Source organism: Nylanderia fulva, unplaced genomic scaffold (assembly GCF_048542155.1).
Source record: "Nylanderia fulva isolate GAGA-0341 unplaced genomic scaffold, ASM4854215v1 Scaffold14, whole genome shotgun sequence".
Lineage (NCBI taxonomy): Eukaryota > Metazoa > Arthropoda > Insecta > Hymenoptera > Formicidae > Nylanderia > Nylanderia fulva.
This window is the reverse complement of record NW_028189622.1, coordinates 854533-870090: the sequence shown is the minus strand read 5'-3', so window position 1 is coordinate 870090 and position 15558 is coordinate 854533. Positions and strand designations below refer to the sequence as shown.

The window sequence follows — 15558 nt, the reverse complement described above, 5'->3', positions numbered from 1 at the left end:
TTGATTTCTAAACTTTGAAATATATGCGGTATGATTAGGTGGAAAGGTTGCATAAGTATTTTTATTACAATACTTAATGATTAAAACAATATTTACATTTGTACACGATCCACAATACTTATTTTATACGAAAAATTGTCATATGTTTGTAATATGTGTAAGTACTTATGAGCAATGCATGATTCTGAATTGTCGCACACATTGCAATCAATAGAATTGATATACAGAATTGTTGAATTAAAACATTATATAGTATTATTTAATTTTGCAATAATTATTATTCTTTCTCAATTTTCGATTAAAAATAAAAAACAAAAAATTTTAATATAAGATTTTTAATAAATATCTTAGAGCTGTTTAATCAGACGCTTATGATACATTGCGTTTCCCTCTTTCAGCTTGCTCGTTTGTATTAGCATTGAAAAAACGACAATTGTGATAATTAATGATAAAAAAAAATTTACTTTATATTACCTTAATAATGTTTTAAATGGGCGATATCTTGTCACACAATAGCTGCCATATTCCATGATTTGTCAGTATCAATAATACATGCTTTGCTCACGCGTAATTCATGATGCTTTCTGACGTAATAAAACTATACTATTATACAACTTAATTGCAGGCCCAAGTCGTAAACACAGTACTGATATTAAATCCTCTTGCGTCAACATTAAAAATGCTTCGCCATCAATATTCTGCAATGTAATGTTACAAAATAATATACAATGTTTATATTGTAACTCTGACTAACTTCTTATTATTATTGCATTTGCTTTAAAACTTACGTGCTGTCTAAAAATATTTCCAGCTTCTGCACAATTAGGCATACTTTGTATAAACTTAATCACTTCTTCGTTAGACCATCGTCGTGGATTTGTGGTCTGCCTCGCTACAACTCTGTTTAAGGCATTACTATGTTTTGCCCATACATGTGGTGCATTTGGCAATGGATTATATCCCGGATTATATACAGATTGATACAATTCTTTACGCAATTGCTTATCTGGTATATTTGCAGCATATGAACTAGGATTCCAATGTAGATGACTATATGCAATATCAGAAACAGACAACAAAGACTCCTCCGAAATTGGGTGTCTAGAATTTAATATTAAATTATAATTTTATATAAAGATAAGAGAAAAAAAATTAATATTTTCCAACAAACCTTTTCTTTCGTTTTCTCGAAATTTCATCATCATCCGTTTGTCCATCACTATGCAAATGTTTGGATTTGTTCGATCTATGAAAGAAAAATCAATAAATAATATTTATTCGATTCACAATATTCATATAATTTTACTTTACTATATATTGGAACATACTTTTCTGAATTTTCTGATCTATTTTCAAATTTGTCATTCCTATCAGACAAATCTCCATCTTCTTGTTTAATATCCTTCTCAACTATTAATAGCCTTTCATCGATGAACAAAAGTTTATCAGGTTTATCATACTTTTCCATTTTTATTCTGTCAATCTTCTCTAATTTCAATTTTTCTTGCATTTCCTCCTCAAAGTCATAGGCTTCGTGTCTTGACGAACTAAGTCTATCAGGCATCTGTATTGATTTATTAAGATTTTGAGGAGAATACGGACAACCGGATGCCGAGTTATGCGTTGCAAATTTAGGTCCCTTTATATGTCCTATACCTCGGCAACCATATGTGCCACATTCCGGTCGATCGTTCAAATTATCAGGCGCTGCGCAGTAGTAAAATAAATCAGTAACATTGAATAATATTTTGTAATACATACGCAAAATAAAAACGGATATTTACTAAGTGGTGGTTCCAATCGATGACTAGTTTTCGAACACCAGCCCACGGGATGAATATCAGGTGAATCATCATCAACCCAATACGCATGAGTTTCAGGCCAACCATCAAATCTTATTTTCAATCTGTATATGAAAAATACGTAATTATTATCTCATGATATAAAAAAATTGATAAAATATATATATATGGTTAATACAAACTGATGATCTTTCACATCTTCAACTGTTGCCACTCTAATTAGTCGAGGGACTCGTTTATCCATCGCTTCCAGTTTCATGCCACGTTTGAATGCACAAGGTGGTCGCTGCTTGAACGCTCTAGATGGTGCCGCTGTCGTGCCGGTTTCTCTTAGATATGCATCCCAGGTAAAAGATTTGGAATCTTTATAATCTAAATATGACATTATAATTATTTATACATTATAATTATGTACAGGAGAATATAACTAAATTATAAAGTATTGATTTCAGATTTCTTACTATTTGGTGGCATCAAGAGACGTCCATTGTGATGAGACCATCCTACAGGATGAATATATGGTGAACTAGCATCAGCCCAGTAATCATACACTTCATCCCAGGAATCGAAGTGGACCAATATTCGGGAATCCATTAAACCTGCTATGCTGGCAACACAAAGTAATGAAGAATGCTTTCTATCTACGGCCTCTAACTTCATACCGACTCGAAAACCAGTTGGAAAGACTGTTTGCAGCACGCTTTTATTCGGAAATATATTTTTTGCTGCTGCAGTTGCTTTACACATTTTTAAATAGGCATTCCAATTAAAATTGCCAGTTACATAACCCTTTGGTGGATCTAATTTCTTGCCGTTCTTCTCAGCCCAACCAGCAGGAAAGATATTCATACTATCTGCATTTACCCAGAAATCATAATTTTCTGGATAGCCATCAAAGTGCAAACGCATTCGATAACCTATATATCACACAATACATGTTATATAACAAATTGCACATCATTCATTATATAGATTTTATATTACGATACTATAATACATTATATACATATCATCCCTAACAACTTACCTACAATCTCGACGATAGTTAGAACGCAATATCGAGAAGGACGTTCCGGATCTATACCTTCCAACTTCATTCCAACTCTAAATTGACTTTTGGTATAGGGAAAAGGATCCTTGAATAATTTAACAGGCGCTGCTTTTGCTTTACAATGTTCAAGATATTTTGGCCATGAAAAACCCAATTTTCCTCTTTGCCAAGGATACTGCACATAAAACAAGATTTGAAAAGTTTAATTATTATGTTTTAATCTTTTATATGTGGTAAATAATTTTAATAATCTAATTACTATATTTACATTTAATTCATACCTTGGATTCTGATGAATCTCCTTGGCTCTCATCATCTAAAGCTAGTGGATCTTTCTCCTCATCCGTCTCTGACTTTGCCTTATCTGTTTTTTCATCAACCTTCTCATCCATATCCTTTGACCATTGTGGTTCTTGTAATAATCTCTTGCGTTTCTTTTTCATACGTATTTCTCTATAAATAATATAAATTTATATAAATTTTCCACCTTCTTAATTATTCTATATTATTATTATTTACATGTACACAATACATACTTCAACTCCTTTTCCTTTCTACTTATAGATTGTTTTTTAGCTTCTATTATTTCTGTGCAGGAAGGACTACATGATATTGGACTTTCAAATTCAGCAGCCAATCCATAACATCCGCAAGATTCACAATGATACATTGTGTCTGCAGCCATTGATCTCGATTTTCTATCCTCAGCTAAATCAAATGTTTTTTTTGCTATAGTCATATAAATACTTATATTTGAATCATGAAGATGTATTATTTGTTAATTTACCCTTTTTCTCTACATTAGTGTTATTAATAATTCCTGGATTGCTCTTTGAAGAATTTTGTGTCAAACATACATTTTCTTTATCACCAATACCATCTTTTTGTTTACCGCTTTCGTCATCTTCAACTACTTCCATAATACCAAATTCATTCATACGAAACTATATAAATATTAAATAAATTATTCATACATGTACATACATAGAAGAATTTTTAAATGTGAAATATATTATGTTCATATAATTACATGGTCTTCACATACAGATATTTTAAATTTTATGTTTTAAATATATTATAATCAATATTTTTCTTAATATTATAATATGATTTTCTTACTTGTAAATTACTCCCAGGTAAAGTACCAACACCGTCTTTCCAGTCTAAAACTTTAGTTGCATCAAAATTGGTATTGTTTTGATTCAAAGTATTTAATTGTTCTTTTGTTTCATCATGATTATTACCCTTTGCTTCGTTCTTATTGTCTGGCACTGCTTCAACGGTACAATTCGTCGGAGTTTTAATAATCTCTATTTTTATATCATCATCCACATTTGTATTAAGTTTTGAAATTTTATCCTCGCTAGGAACAGCTTTTATCAATGTAATATCGTCATCATTTTGAGCCTTCTTATCCTTGTCCTGTTCAGATTCTGGACTGCTTAGTGCATAATTAGTATCAGCTAGACTGTCTTGAGATTTCGTAAGATTTTGCTTTTTCATTCGTTTTTCCGCAGAACCTCGTAATATGTTGCTAATGGTCTTTTTCCGCTTTTCTGGTGGATTGTCTTCTTTTTTTGGAATAGGTGTGATTACAGCTGAATCTGGATTTTCAGTAATTTTTATACTATCTATGGAATTAGAATTGCCCTTATTTGCATTCAAAAGACTCATTTTTGCTATTGGATGCAATGGTGGAGGATGTGTTGTTGAATTCGTCGTTTTTGACTCACGTAATACTATAATGAGAAATGCAAAATTATCTCTTGTATTTTAATATATTGTAAATATATACATATATTACTAACAATAAGAAAAACTTATATCTATACCTGTTATAGTTCCTTTGCTTTCTGTACTGAGTTGACCATTATTTATTTTTAGATTAAACATGCTAGGTTTTGTTGTACCACTCTGCTGGGGAATGTTGACTGGTAATAGTAAGTTCGCCATATGTTTAGGGGGTTGACTTGAACCACTTGTGCTACTAGTTGATGTCTGAGCTAATTGAGAAATTACTGGAGTAATTACTAATTTTGGCTTATTGGCTATTTGAGTCGATGTTAGAGCACCTAAAAAATATAATATTATATAATTAAATATGCAAATATATTATTATCAAACACATTAATATGTATAATATTTAATTGTTTTTCTACGTTATATAAATTGGCATAAAGCAGCTTTATTCTAGAATTTATAGATTATATAATGTAGAAATTTATTACCTGCTGGTATAACAACAGATTCTCGTGACTTGTTAGGTTTAATAAGGGTTCCCAGATATGCAAATGTATGCTTCCCTACTTGCGCATTGGTTTGACTTCCTTGAGTTGTACTCAAGGGCACTATCTGAGCTGTAGATGTTGACTTTCTAAGTACTATATGTTTTTGAGACTGTGAGGTTGCTACAGAGCTCACAGTATTTATTGGTCGATGTATTACAATATGTTGTTTGCTTTGAGACGTAGCTACCTGCCCTGATCCTTGTATAAACACCTTATTTTGTCCAGTCACAATCTAGAATAAAAATTTTAAATAACATATTAATATTTAAAATTAATTAGAAAAAAAATAAAAGAGTCACTATCATTCTCGAAACTTATTAGAATAAAAAAACTTTTTGTATAATACGTCATATTAACTGCAAGCATTCTAACATACACAACTGTATGAACATTTTAAACTACAAACTGCAAATTTTAACACATACAATTGTATGAACATTTTAAATTAATCAACATTCATTTCTTATCTGCCAGTATATTCAGTAACTAGGATATATTTATATATTATAAATAAGATATATTTAACATAACACATAAGATATCTGAACTTTAGAAAACTTTAATTGTTATAAGTATTTAAATGCCTTTTATTTAATATAATTTTATTTAAATATATATTTGTAACTTGAGAAATTAATTTTATGTGCATTCAGACACTGCACAATGTCTCTGACTAAATCTATATTTACTATGAAAAGATGCACCATGCACATACACTCACTAGGATACCACCTATACATGGGAACTAATAAGATTCCAAGACCTATATATGTGTACACTAAGTATGAGCTATATTTAGTACTGTCATATTTTGCTCCAGAAATACATATAAATGTAATGTAATGCAAATTATTAAAATATATTTTTTACAAAAGCTTAATTAATCTTAGAAAGTTTGATTAACTGTAAAAATTCAATTCTAGGTTATTATGAATAATTTATGTATTTTTTTGTTCTATATAACACATTCTATTCTTATAAGCATTATTCTTACATAAAACACAAGTTACAAATATTAATCTTTAGTAGAAAGGTTCTCAATCTCTATTTGCAATATAAATTACAAGAAAAGGTAATAAATAAGATGCGCATTATGCACATACTGTATGCATCAAATAATTATTACCTGATTATTAACTGGATTAATAATGGCAGTAAGTTGGGTACTAGGTGAAACAAGGGCTTGATTTGCATTTGTTGATTGGGCAGCACGTAATTTATTTTGTTGGATATACAGCAAAGGCATTACGGGAGTTTTAGAACCGTCCCTTTGCTGCGTCTCTGCACTACCATTCTCATCAACATCGTCTACTACTATTTCTTCTTCCATTCTGTTGACAAAAAGGACATAATACTGTTTGATAACTAATTCGTGGATTGTTTTATAAATCAGCAAGTTAAGATAATTAAATACATAATTATTTTTGTTTAATTGTTTGAATTTTATTTTCTTCATATAAAAAAATTTTGTTAATATAAAAAAGTTTTTGTTTAATTCAAAGTATTTAAATTAAAAATATATTTAAAATTATCTAACAGTTTCTATTTTCGCATAATTATTCAATAAATATTCAATTACACACTCAAATGTAATTTATTTCATTGTTTTAATAAATAAATCATATGCTATTATTAGAAAAGATCTAATACATGATACATTTATTCAAAGAGAGACCAGTGCAAGTATATTTTACGAACCTAGTGGACATAGTGTTTATCATCGGCATATCGCGTTGTTAGGGTTGTTACATAATTCGCGAAGGAAATTGAGAAAAATTTCCCTCTTAAGAAAAAAAAACACGGACAGTCAGGCGATCGTAATAAAATATTATCGTACGAATTTACTCGTTAATAAAAAAATTGCGTTTAATGCACTCCGTCGAAGAAGAGAGTTTCTGATAAGAAGCGCGGTTTAAATGGCGCGCCGAACTGCGTTACAGCCGTAGTACACAGCTTAGTCACACTCGAAAACACTTTTCACGCTTTGAAAATCACCGTAGACAGGACGGTGCGGAGTTTCAACGCCTCCTGAACGATCCGGGAATACACGTCTCTCGTGACAGCGAAAAAAAGCGGTCCATCGCGATACCTCTGCTATTCAAATACTTTTGCAAATCCGGTGTCTGTCGCGCATCGTCAGCCCACTCGTCGATGAAGGAGGCAACTCTTGCGCGGCACACTCACGCACTTTTCTCCTAACCGGAGAATAAACCGACAGGCGCGATCGATCTCACGTGAAAGTCATCGCCGTGGGCGCGACTCCCCGTGCGCGGGCAACGTTTTTCCGATCCGTGGAAACGACGAGGGAATCGCGAATACGCGAGCACACGCACTTTTAACAAAAATCCTCACACATCTTTTGAGCGTTCGAGCCTCCAGTACGACAGCTACGTCCCCATAGGCCGGACGCGCGGTAGCGACGACGCGGCGAGTCGTTTCCCATTGGCCGCCGCGAGCGGCGCAGCGAGCGGCCGCGGCGGCGCCGACCAATCAGCGTCGACTCGGCGGCCGACAGCGATGCTGCCTGTCACGACGACTCTTCCGACTTCTTTTCAAATTTCGGAAATTGCTCGACTTCCTCGCACCCTCACGCGATCGCGAACCGCGCGACGACATTCACGAGCTATTAATTACCCGAGAATTTATCTTCTTGGATAAGGAGGAGTCTCGAGCTCTGCCTCCCGCGCGATGTTTCGCGGAAAAAAAAGAACCATGATAAACGGCATCGACATTTTGGCCAGAATGCTAGCGTAATGATATATATGATGTATATATGTTACACCGCCTGAAATATATCTGCGACCTGCGACACGTGGAATATCTCGGTGTCTTCGATTCTGTGCGACAGTCACGTCACACGATCGAGTCGACAAGATTATATTACATGAGTGGAATATATGCTAAATATATATATATATATATACAGGCCGGTATATATATCGCTATTAAAACAATGATATATTACACCGTGTTTTTAAATATCAGCTGATTATGCGATTGAATTGTGAATTGTGAATTTGTCACGATTTTATCTTCGTAAATATATAACTCTAATTACTCCACTTTTTCTCTCTTCTCAAAATTGCACAAATACGTCATATCTATGTATTTCTTGAAGGCGGAAAAGAATAAAATCCGATGCTACCGAATATGATCCAGACTTTTTAAGATTTCACAGAATTATTCATTATAATTTACGTTAGAAATGTACCTTATAAACAAATCACTTGATATATTGCAATATCTAACACGGAGTATTATTGCAGTATAGAGTGTAACATTCGAAGTGCAAAAAGTGTAGCTAAAAGGAACAGATATCATAACGTGCATATACGCAACAATGTGGCATCTTTTATCTTAAATTCGCGTGATTGGTTAAGATTTCTTTATGCACATGTAGATGCAAATCTATGTAAATCCGTCTGAATATAGATCTCTATATAGTGACAACAATGACATGAGATATACATATATATTTTATCTAAAACACAGATGGTTAGATATTTATCAAAATTATTAATTTATTCTTATTTCCACAACCCTTTCTTTCGTTAATTTCTTTTATTTCTTTGTTTTAATATTTCCTACCAAATTACAAAGTACCGATTAAGTGTCTCTTCTATATATACTTTAATCTATATACTTGCTATAATGACTGTACATTTAGTATATATTCATCAATACTTTTAACGAGAATTAACGAGAAATATTACTTACAATGACATGAACAGCAAAGTTCGACGCGACTTTATACATTTTAGACGATCAGCTGATAGACGAGACGCGAAATACGATATGAATTTTTGTTGTTTTCGAAACTGTTTGCGGTGACATAGATACGATCGATATTTGTTGTACAGAGTCTGCTTGTTTTAGAGATGATATCAAAGCGCGATTTATAACCGTATTCGCGTGATACGTCCGAAAGATTAAATATAAGGCCGAAAATAAATAAATAACGATATACGTTCGATCGAAAAAGACAAAAGTAATAATCGAAAGTTTCACGTTACACGAGACCGATATACTTACAACTCTGTTACGAAAAAAAATGATAGAATACATCGCACAAGTAAAAATAATGTATCTCTTACCAAAATTCACATTGACACATGCAGTTCCTCGTTTAAAGAGCAATAGATCGTACGATAGGTTATACAATACAATATTAAGTTAACTAATAAATATATAATTTTAGATTTTTTTTAAGCAACACTCACCCGATGCACACGAATAATTATATGATATGCGCACGATGCATTCGTGATGGTAGAACCGGAACCGTCCTTATTATCGTCGATATAAGGTCTGTTCGTTTTGCCAACACTCGAGTGCACTTTACTTTCTCTCCCTCTCTCGTTCAACGAATATTTTATTATATTGTATTATATCGCAAGAGCGGACCAAGCGCAAATAATACTTTGACGATGAAGAGAGAATAATAAGAGACATAAATAAAGAGAGAAAATATAATAAAAATATGGATTTTGTGTCTTTTTTTATGCGTTTGCGTAGTCGAAAGACGATCCATCTCTACGATTGGTCGGTTCTGTATTTACCTCTGTTTTTTTCGTTCCTCGACTTTCCTATCTATATTCTTCCTATATAGTCTATGATCGAAAATGCGAGTTGCATCAATTTCGATATCCGAGCATGCGCATCGCGTCTAGGTATTCGTGCATTTTATGACTATGAGAATTTTCTGACTTACAATTTCGACGTCTATAAATATATATTTAGCACATGTTGAAGATTGAAAACTAAATAACGGCTCCCGCACTATATTAAATCAATAAGCAAAGATACAGTTTTAACTTGTTTAACTGACGATAAACGAATATTTAGACAGAATTATTTGCAGTCGGTTCGAATACGCCCCAAACGTACCTAACTTGACTCGAGATAGCATGGCGCGAGATAATTCCGTCTCTCTCTTATTGTGATATCGATATATGTAAATCGAAAGGTAATATACTTTCTCTCTCTCTACATGTAACTGCGACATGGCAAGTATCTCGCAATCCTTGAAAAGTTCGAATTACTTATTCCGTGAACATATGCGTAAGATTTGACAATTTCTCGAAATTTCACTAATTATTCTGTCGGTCGATACTTTTCTTGATGATACGCGTAATATATGACAGATATCAGCTGATTACGTTATATTAAATGCAAAAAAGAATTGCCCTCGCGCGGTTAAAACTGCCTCTTTAACCTCTAAACCACAAAATCTTGTCATACTCAGTTTTACATGTGTATAATTTCTGGAAGTATTTCGATGAATCAAGAGTAATTATAATATATAAATATCGTCATAAATATCCCGAACATGCTCATCTCCGGTTTATATTCGTTAATTTGACAGATATATATTAAAATTACACTTGTCATAAAATAAAACACTATTATATATATATATATATTTACGTGGCCAAACATTATTATACTTACTAGCAAAATTTTGCTAAATCCTGCAAATGTTAGATGTAAAAAAATGCAATTTGCATAGCGCGTCGTGTATAAGCAAAATTGTAAAGTATACAACAAAAAAATATGGCTTTTCAAGTATAAAAAATATTTTACGTGTCACACATGTGTAGAAGGAATATTTAAATAATAAATTTTTCAGATTTGTATGAACTAAAATATCTACTTAAATCTTTTATATCATAAAAAAATAAGAGAGAAAGTTTAACGAAAAGTTCAATGAAAGTGTCATAATAAAGTGTAATTCAACATTATTTCTCGGATGAGTCGCGGCGCAAAAAAAATTAATGCAATATGATCATATCGCGATATCTAAATTAAAAGTGCATGTTCGATAGCAATTCGAGTAAATTATGTCAAATAAAAAAAAAAGAATCCCATATATCCACGTACAATGTACGCTATTACTACAGAACACAAAGTGCAAATATATACATATTTAGTTATATATGTTATCACAAGTATCGCGTTGAATTCATAACCGTGCTTGCATATATTGCACGAATGCAAACATCTCGCGTGTCTATAGTTACGATATATACTTATTTTGTGATATACTTACTAGAGAGAACTGGAGTATATATATCGGGGTCTAAGTAAAAAGGAGCGACGATTTTAGCAACACACGCTTCTGGGGAGCGATCAAGGGTGACTGCGAACAATCCTGAGTGACGGACGATGCTCCATGAGTACGATTAACTATTTTACGTATCGACGACGCGTTACATACACAGGAAATTGTACGAATGCAGAACTCACGTTTTAAAGCAGTCGTTCGGAAGCCATCATACGAAGGTGAAGAACTCTTGTCAATGTACGGTATGAATGGACGCGATCCGCTTGACGTTTCCGAATGCTCCTACACTTTTGTGTTATCCCGTAACACAGGTCCACGCGAATCCAAATAATGCAATTAAAATTGCACCTTGAAGCACCTGTAACGTCGAGTGAACCGCAGTATCCAATGAGACGCTGGGTGAGAAAAGTATCTCTCACGCTTGCGTGATGCGATACCATACTTCGTCAGTCTTCTCATCAGTTGTAAATATATATATATTTTTTATTAAATTATATTTCTCGAGAAGGCTAGAATAAATAGCTGAAAAAGTTTTCGATTGAAAGAGACTATAGTTGTCAAAATTCTGATTTTTTTTTATTGCAATTATCTGTAAATATATAATTATAACCTCGCATATATATATTCTTATATTTATATATTTATTATTATTATTAGTTTTATTTATTACTTTTTGTTTTATTTTTTGTATTTATTATTTTATTTATTTATTATTTTTTATTAATTATCTCGAGACAAAAAATCAATTAGAAAAATGATAAACGTGGTATTAAAAGATCAATTAGAAGAATAATAAACTGTCTATTTTAATTAGGATATATTAGTTCGAGGAATATAATTAAAAATTTATAATTTTGTACATATATATAGAATTATAAATTTATAAAATTTTATTGACGCTCGAGATAATTGAAGAGTACTGACATTACCGACTGTTTTCAGTAAGAATTTCAAATAAATTCCGCGCGAGGGCGTTAGCGGACCGCAACATCCCTCGGACGATTTTCGTCCAATGGCGTAGGAGTCTGTCAGTCGCTCTCGGTTTGTTTTGTAGTATCAGCTGATGGACTTGATGAACCTTTCGCGTTATAAAAACACAAATCCCACCGCGGAGGCCGTTCTAGTGTGTGCCACGGCAGTACGTCGTATCGTGTGGTCAACGTCGTAATATGCCAACAACGTTCTCCATCGCTGTCGAAGACATAATAGCGTCGAGACAGAATTTTTTTTCCCCTTTAACGATTCATCGACTCCATATCCGCTGTCATCGTCGAATCGTCTTTTGATTTGTGCGGTAATGCCTGTTATCTAACTTTCTAATTAACGACCCGTGTGTCGCTGCATGTTACGTATGTGGCTTCACAACCCTATGCCTATATAACGTAACGCCGTTAAGCGTCAACGACGTCGTTGTGTGCTGAGAAATTTATCAAATAAGACATTACTCTGCCAAAAATTCCTCGACGCGCTTCCTAACTTCGTGTGATACTTTGTTCGCTTACTATTAAAATCGTTGTTCCCGGGTCATCGTTCAATGCGCGAGAGAAGCGTGAAGACATTGTTATCGTAAATAAACATAAGTTTGTATCTCGCGTGCTTGCTTTTATCATAGATTGCGGGTTTATTGTTTTATTCGTTATTTTTAAATGAACAGGCCGCGATGTCATCTGTCGCATCGGATTATCGAGGATAATCGAATTAATGGATTGAGATATTAAGTTAGATTAACGCAACGACGTTGTTAATGCATTGGTATGACTTTCATGTTATTCATAATTAATGCTTTATATGTACTTTGACCTGATGAGCTATTTTTAAAGCCAAATCTGCGCATTTATGGACTGTATGTGTGTGTGTGTGTGTGTGTATGAGTTCAATTATTTTCTAGTATTTGAAAAATATGTCGTGAATCCATTGAATTCCTGTTACATAAATCATGAAGAATATTTGAGCAACAATTTTGTAATGGAACTTGCCAAAGCGCTAGTTTAAATTAGAATTTTAGTTATATCTGAGTCATTACTTTTTATTAACAATAAGCTGATATAAAAGGTGATGCCCTTTGTGTGAGACACGCAATAATCATGCATCAAATGTTTATAACATCCTCATTACAGACTTGGATAAATGAGCATTTTTTTATCAGCTTCTTATTTAATTGCTGGTTTACTATAATAATTATGTTATTTTTCAAGCTAGATTCTTCTATTTTTTTTATTTATACATTAATTTTTTTTTGTAATGATGTAATGGTAAATCATTATGCTTATTATTGATATGAATATATCATAGAATTCTTGGTACTTTGACAAACATGGGAGGAGCTGTAAGCACTGGACAGGACAATGATGAATTAGTGGATAATTTAATGGAATCAGGATATATCAAAACGAAGAAAGTCGAACAAGTTTTTAGAGCTGTGGATAGAGCCGATTATGTTCTATCCTCTTGTCGAGAAGGCGCTTATCAGGATCTAGCATGGAAACATGGAAATCTACATTTATCAGCTCCTTGTATATATAGTGAAGTATTGGAAGGACTCAGTTTAGAACCTGGCTTAAGTTTCCTAAATCTTGGATCTGGAACTGGCTACCTCAGCACAATGGCAGGATTGTTATTGCGTAAGAAAGTTGTTGTTTTAATATGTACATTTATATATATATATATATATATATATACATATTTATAATACATTGAATGTATGTAATATTTTTGTATCTTTTTTTAGAACAACATGGAACAAATCATGGCATCGAATTGCATCAAGATTGTCTACAATATGCATATGATAGATTAGAGGAGTTTAAACAAAAATCATTGGCTCTAAATGAGTTTGATTTCTGTGAACCAATATTTACACAAGGTAATTGAACAATAGAAAAGTGACTCACAATGTATGTGTGGATTTGTGTCAAGTGTTATATTAATTACATAATATATCCAATAGGAAATTGTCTTAGTGTCATACCTGGAAGACAGTATGACAGAGTATATTGCGGAGCAGCATGCCCTGAAAGTCACGAATTATTTATTAAGCAATTTGTACGTATTGGAGGTATATTGGTAATGCCTTTTAAAGATCAATTGTTACGTGCGCAAAGAGTGAATGAGGTTGAGTGGGACGAACGCACAATGCTTCCTGTATCATTCGCAACTCTAGTCATACCTCCAGCTTCAGAACACAATTTATTTCACCTACGTACGTAATCTTATACTTAATAAACAAATACTTATTATTATTTTTCTTTTTTTAAGGAAAAAGAAATATATTTTTGTGAAATTGTATTTTGCAGCGGAGTGCAATCCTTTACCTCTGCAAGAATTATGTCGTGGTAGGATTCGACATTATCTACGTCAAAATATCTGGCGCGAACATCCTGAACTCGAGACCGAAAAGCCTTTAGATACCTCACCACAGATACAGGAAAGACAAACTACACAACAACGTACTCTCAGACGTTTCGTAATACCGATCTTCGAGGAATCCGATGAGGCCTTATCCGACGACGAACAGGAAATTGGAAGAGCGCGCTTCTTGCTAAATGCGAGTCTTGCCGATGCACATCCTGGGGAAGCTATTACGACCACTCTTCAGTTGGTACGAGCTGTCATACAACCGAATCAGAACGATAGAGAAGAAAATCAACGGATCTCGAGCAACGTTAGCGAAGAGACTCGAGACACCGCTGCAACCACGAACGTACGTCAACAAAGAAGAAAATCTTCCGTGAAGAATTCAACTTCAAGTACAAGCACAGACGGCACAAACGCCGCGGGTCATAGTTCCACTACCATGACTATAGATAATGACAACAACAACGAGGAGAGAAGCGAAAGAAACGCGAGGAAGTCGGTAACCGCGTATTCAAACATGAGTGACAGCGAGAGTGACGCTGAGCAGGAGAATGCTTTCGTGCAACGCAAGAAAATCGCGAAACGCGAGAAGACGGATAGCGGTATAGTGGATGATATGAATTTCGAAGACGGCAGTTCCAGCTCGAACACCAACCAATCCGACTCCGACATCACTGATACAACGGACGCGGGCGACGCGATGGACGTGGAGCTGCCTGATGCGGTTTACAGTTCTTGCAGAAGTACATGCGGCTCTCGTTCCACGCCGAAAGACCCTACCTCCCGCCAGATTGCAACTGCCATGCATTTTGTGGACAGTAACGTGTTCGCCGTTTACATGAGGGAAAAGATACAACAATTACCATTGCCTTTTTCAATAAAGCTGTACATGAACTATAATCGTAAGTTATAAGCGCGTCACACGTTATTTTTATTTTAAAAAATACATTCACTTTATTACGCAATAATTTCACATTGTTTTTTTTCTTTTGTATATGC

At 33.7% G+C, this 15558-nt stretch overlaps 3 protein-coding genes across 11 annotated transcripts in view; 1 reads left to right on the top strand and 2 right to left on the bottom strand.

Moving 5' to 3' along the window:
* fng (Fringe glycosyltransferase) overlaps positions 1-538 on the bottom strand; it is a 92937-nt gene extending 92399 nt beyond the window's left edge. Inside the window, exon 1 of the mRNA XM_029300563.2 lies at positions 475-538. The gene's annotated coding sequence lies outside the window, so the exon portion shown is untranslated. The remainder of the gene's footprint in view (positions 1-474) is intronic.
* On the bottom strand, positions 35-11590 carry l(3)mbt (lethal (3) malignant brain tumor). Of its 7 annotated transcripts, none has more exons than XM_085480089.1 (17): positions 11388-11590; positions 11191-11292; positions 6268-6472; positions 5082-5373; positions 4686-4925; positions 3973-4592; positions 3641-3797; positions 3390-3561; positions 3135-3306; positions 2830-3028; positions 2264-2719; positions 1985-2174; positions 1785-1906; positions 1329-1707; positions 1172-1246; positions 789-1101; positions 35-698 (listed from the first exon to the last, which is right to left on the bottom strand). In XM_085480089.1, exons 3-17 carry the CDS (start codon positions 6469-6471, stop codon positions 573-575), a joined length of 3717 nt encoding a protein of 1238 aa, XP_085336215.1. In that variant the 5' UTR covers position 6472; positions 11191-11292; positions 11388-11590; the 3' UTR covers positions 35-572. The 7 variants fall into 7 exon arrangements, with proteins under 7 accessions (XP_085336215.1, XP_085336214.1, XP_085336218.1 ...); XM_085480088.1 differs by lacking the exons at positions 11191-11292; positions 11388-11590 and adding an exon at positions 8353-8477 and having other exon boundaries at positions 3973-4022; positions 4098-4592; XM_085480092.1 differs by lacking the exon at positions 11191-11292.
* Positions 11202-15527, top strand: LOC114929142 (protein-L-isoaspartate O-methyltransferase domain-containing protein 1). Of its 3 annotated transcripts, none has more exons than XM_029300561.2 (5): positions 11202-11423; positions 13498-13826; positions 13934-14068; positions 14153-14404; positions 14499-15527. In XM_029300561.2, exons 2-5 carry the CDS (start codon positions 13520-13522, stop codon positions 15470-15472), a joined length of 1668 nt encoding a protein of 555 aa, XP_029156394.1. In that variant the 5' UTR covers positions 11202-11423; positions 13498-13519; the 3' UTR covers positions 15473-15527. The 3 variants fall into 3 exon arrangements, with proteins under 3 accessions (XP_029156394.1, XP_029156391.1, XP_029156392.1); XM_029300558.2 differs by lacking the exon at positions 11202-11423 and adding an exon at positions 12152-12499; XM_029300559.2 differs by lacking the exon at positions 11202-11423 and adding an exon at positions 12514-12957.
* The last annotated feature ends 31 nt before the right edge of the window (positions 15528-15558 follow it).

Bases quoted from the DNA above. Each gene is read 5' to 3' on its own strand.
- LOC114929142 (XM_029300561.2), top strand. From the start codon at position 13,520: ATGGGAGGAGCTGTAAGCACTGGACAGGACAATGATGAATTAGTGGAT. The intron at 13,827-13,933 runs GTAAGAAAGTTG...ATCTTTTTTTAG, and splicing joins AATGGCAGGATTGTTATTGC to AACAACATGGAACAAATCAT. The intron at 14,069-14,152 runs GTAATTGAACAA...TATATCCAATAG, and splicing joins TGAACCAATATTTACACAAG to GAAATTGTCTTAGTGTCATA.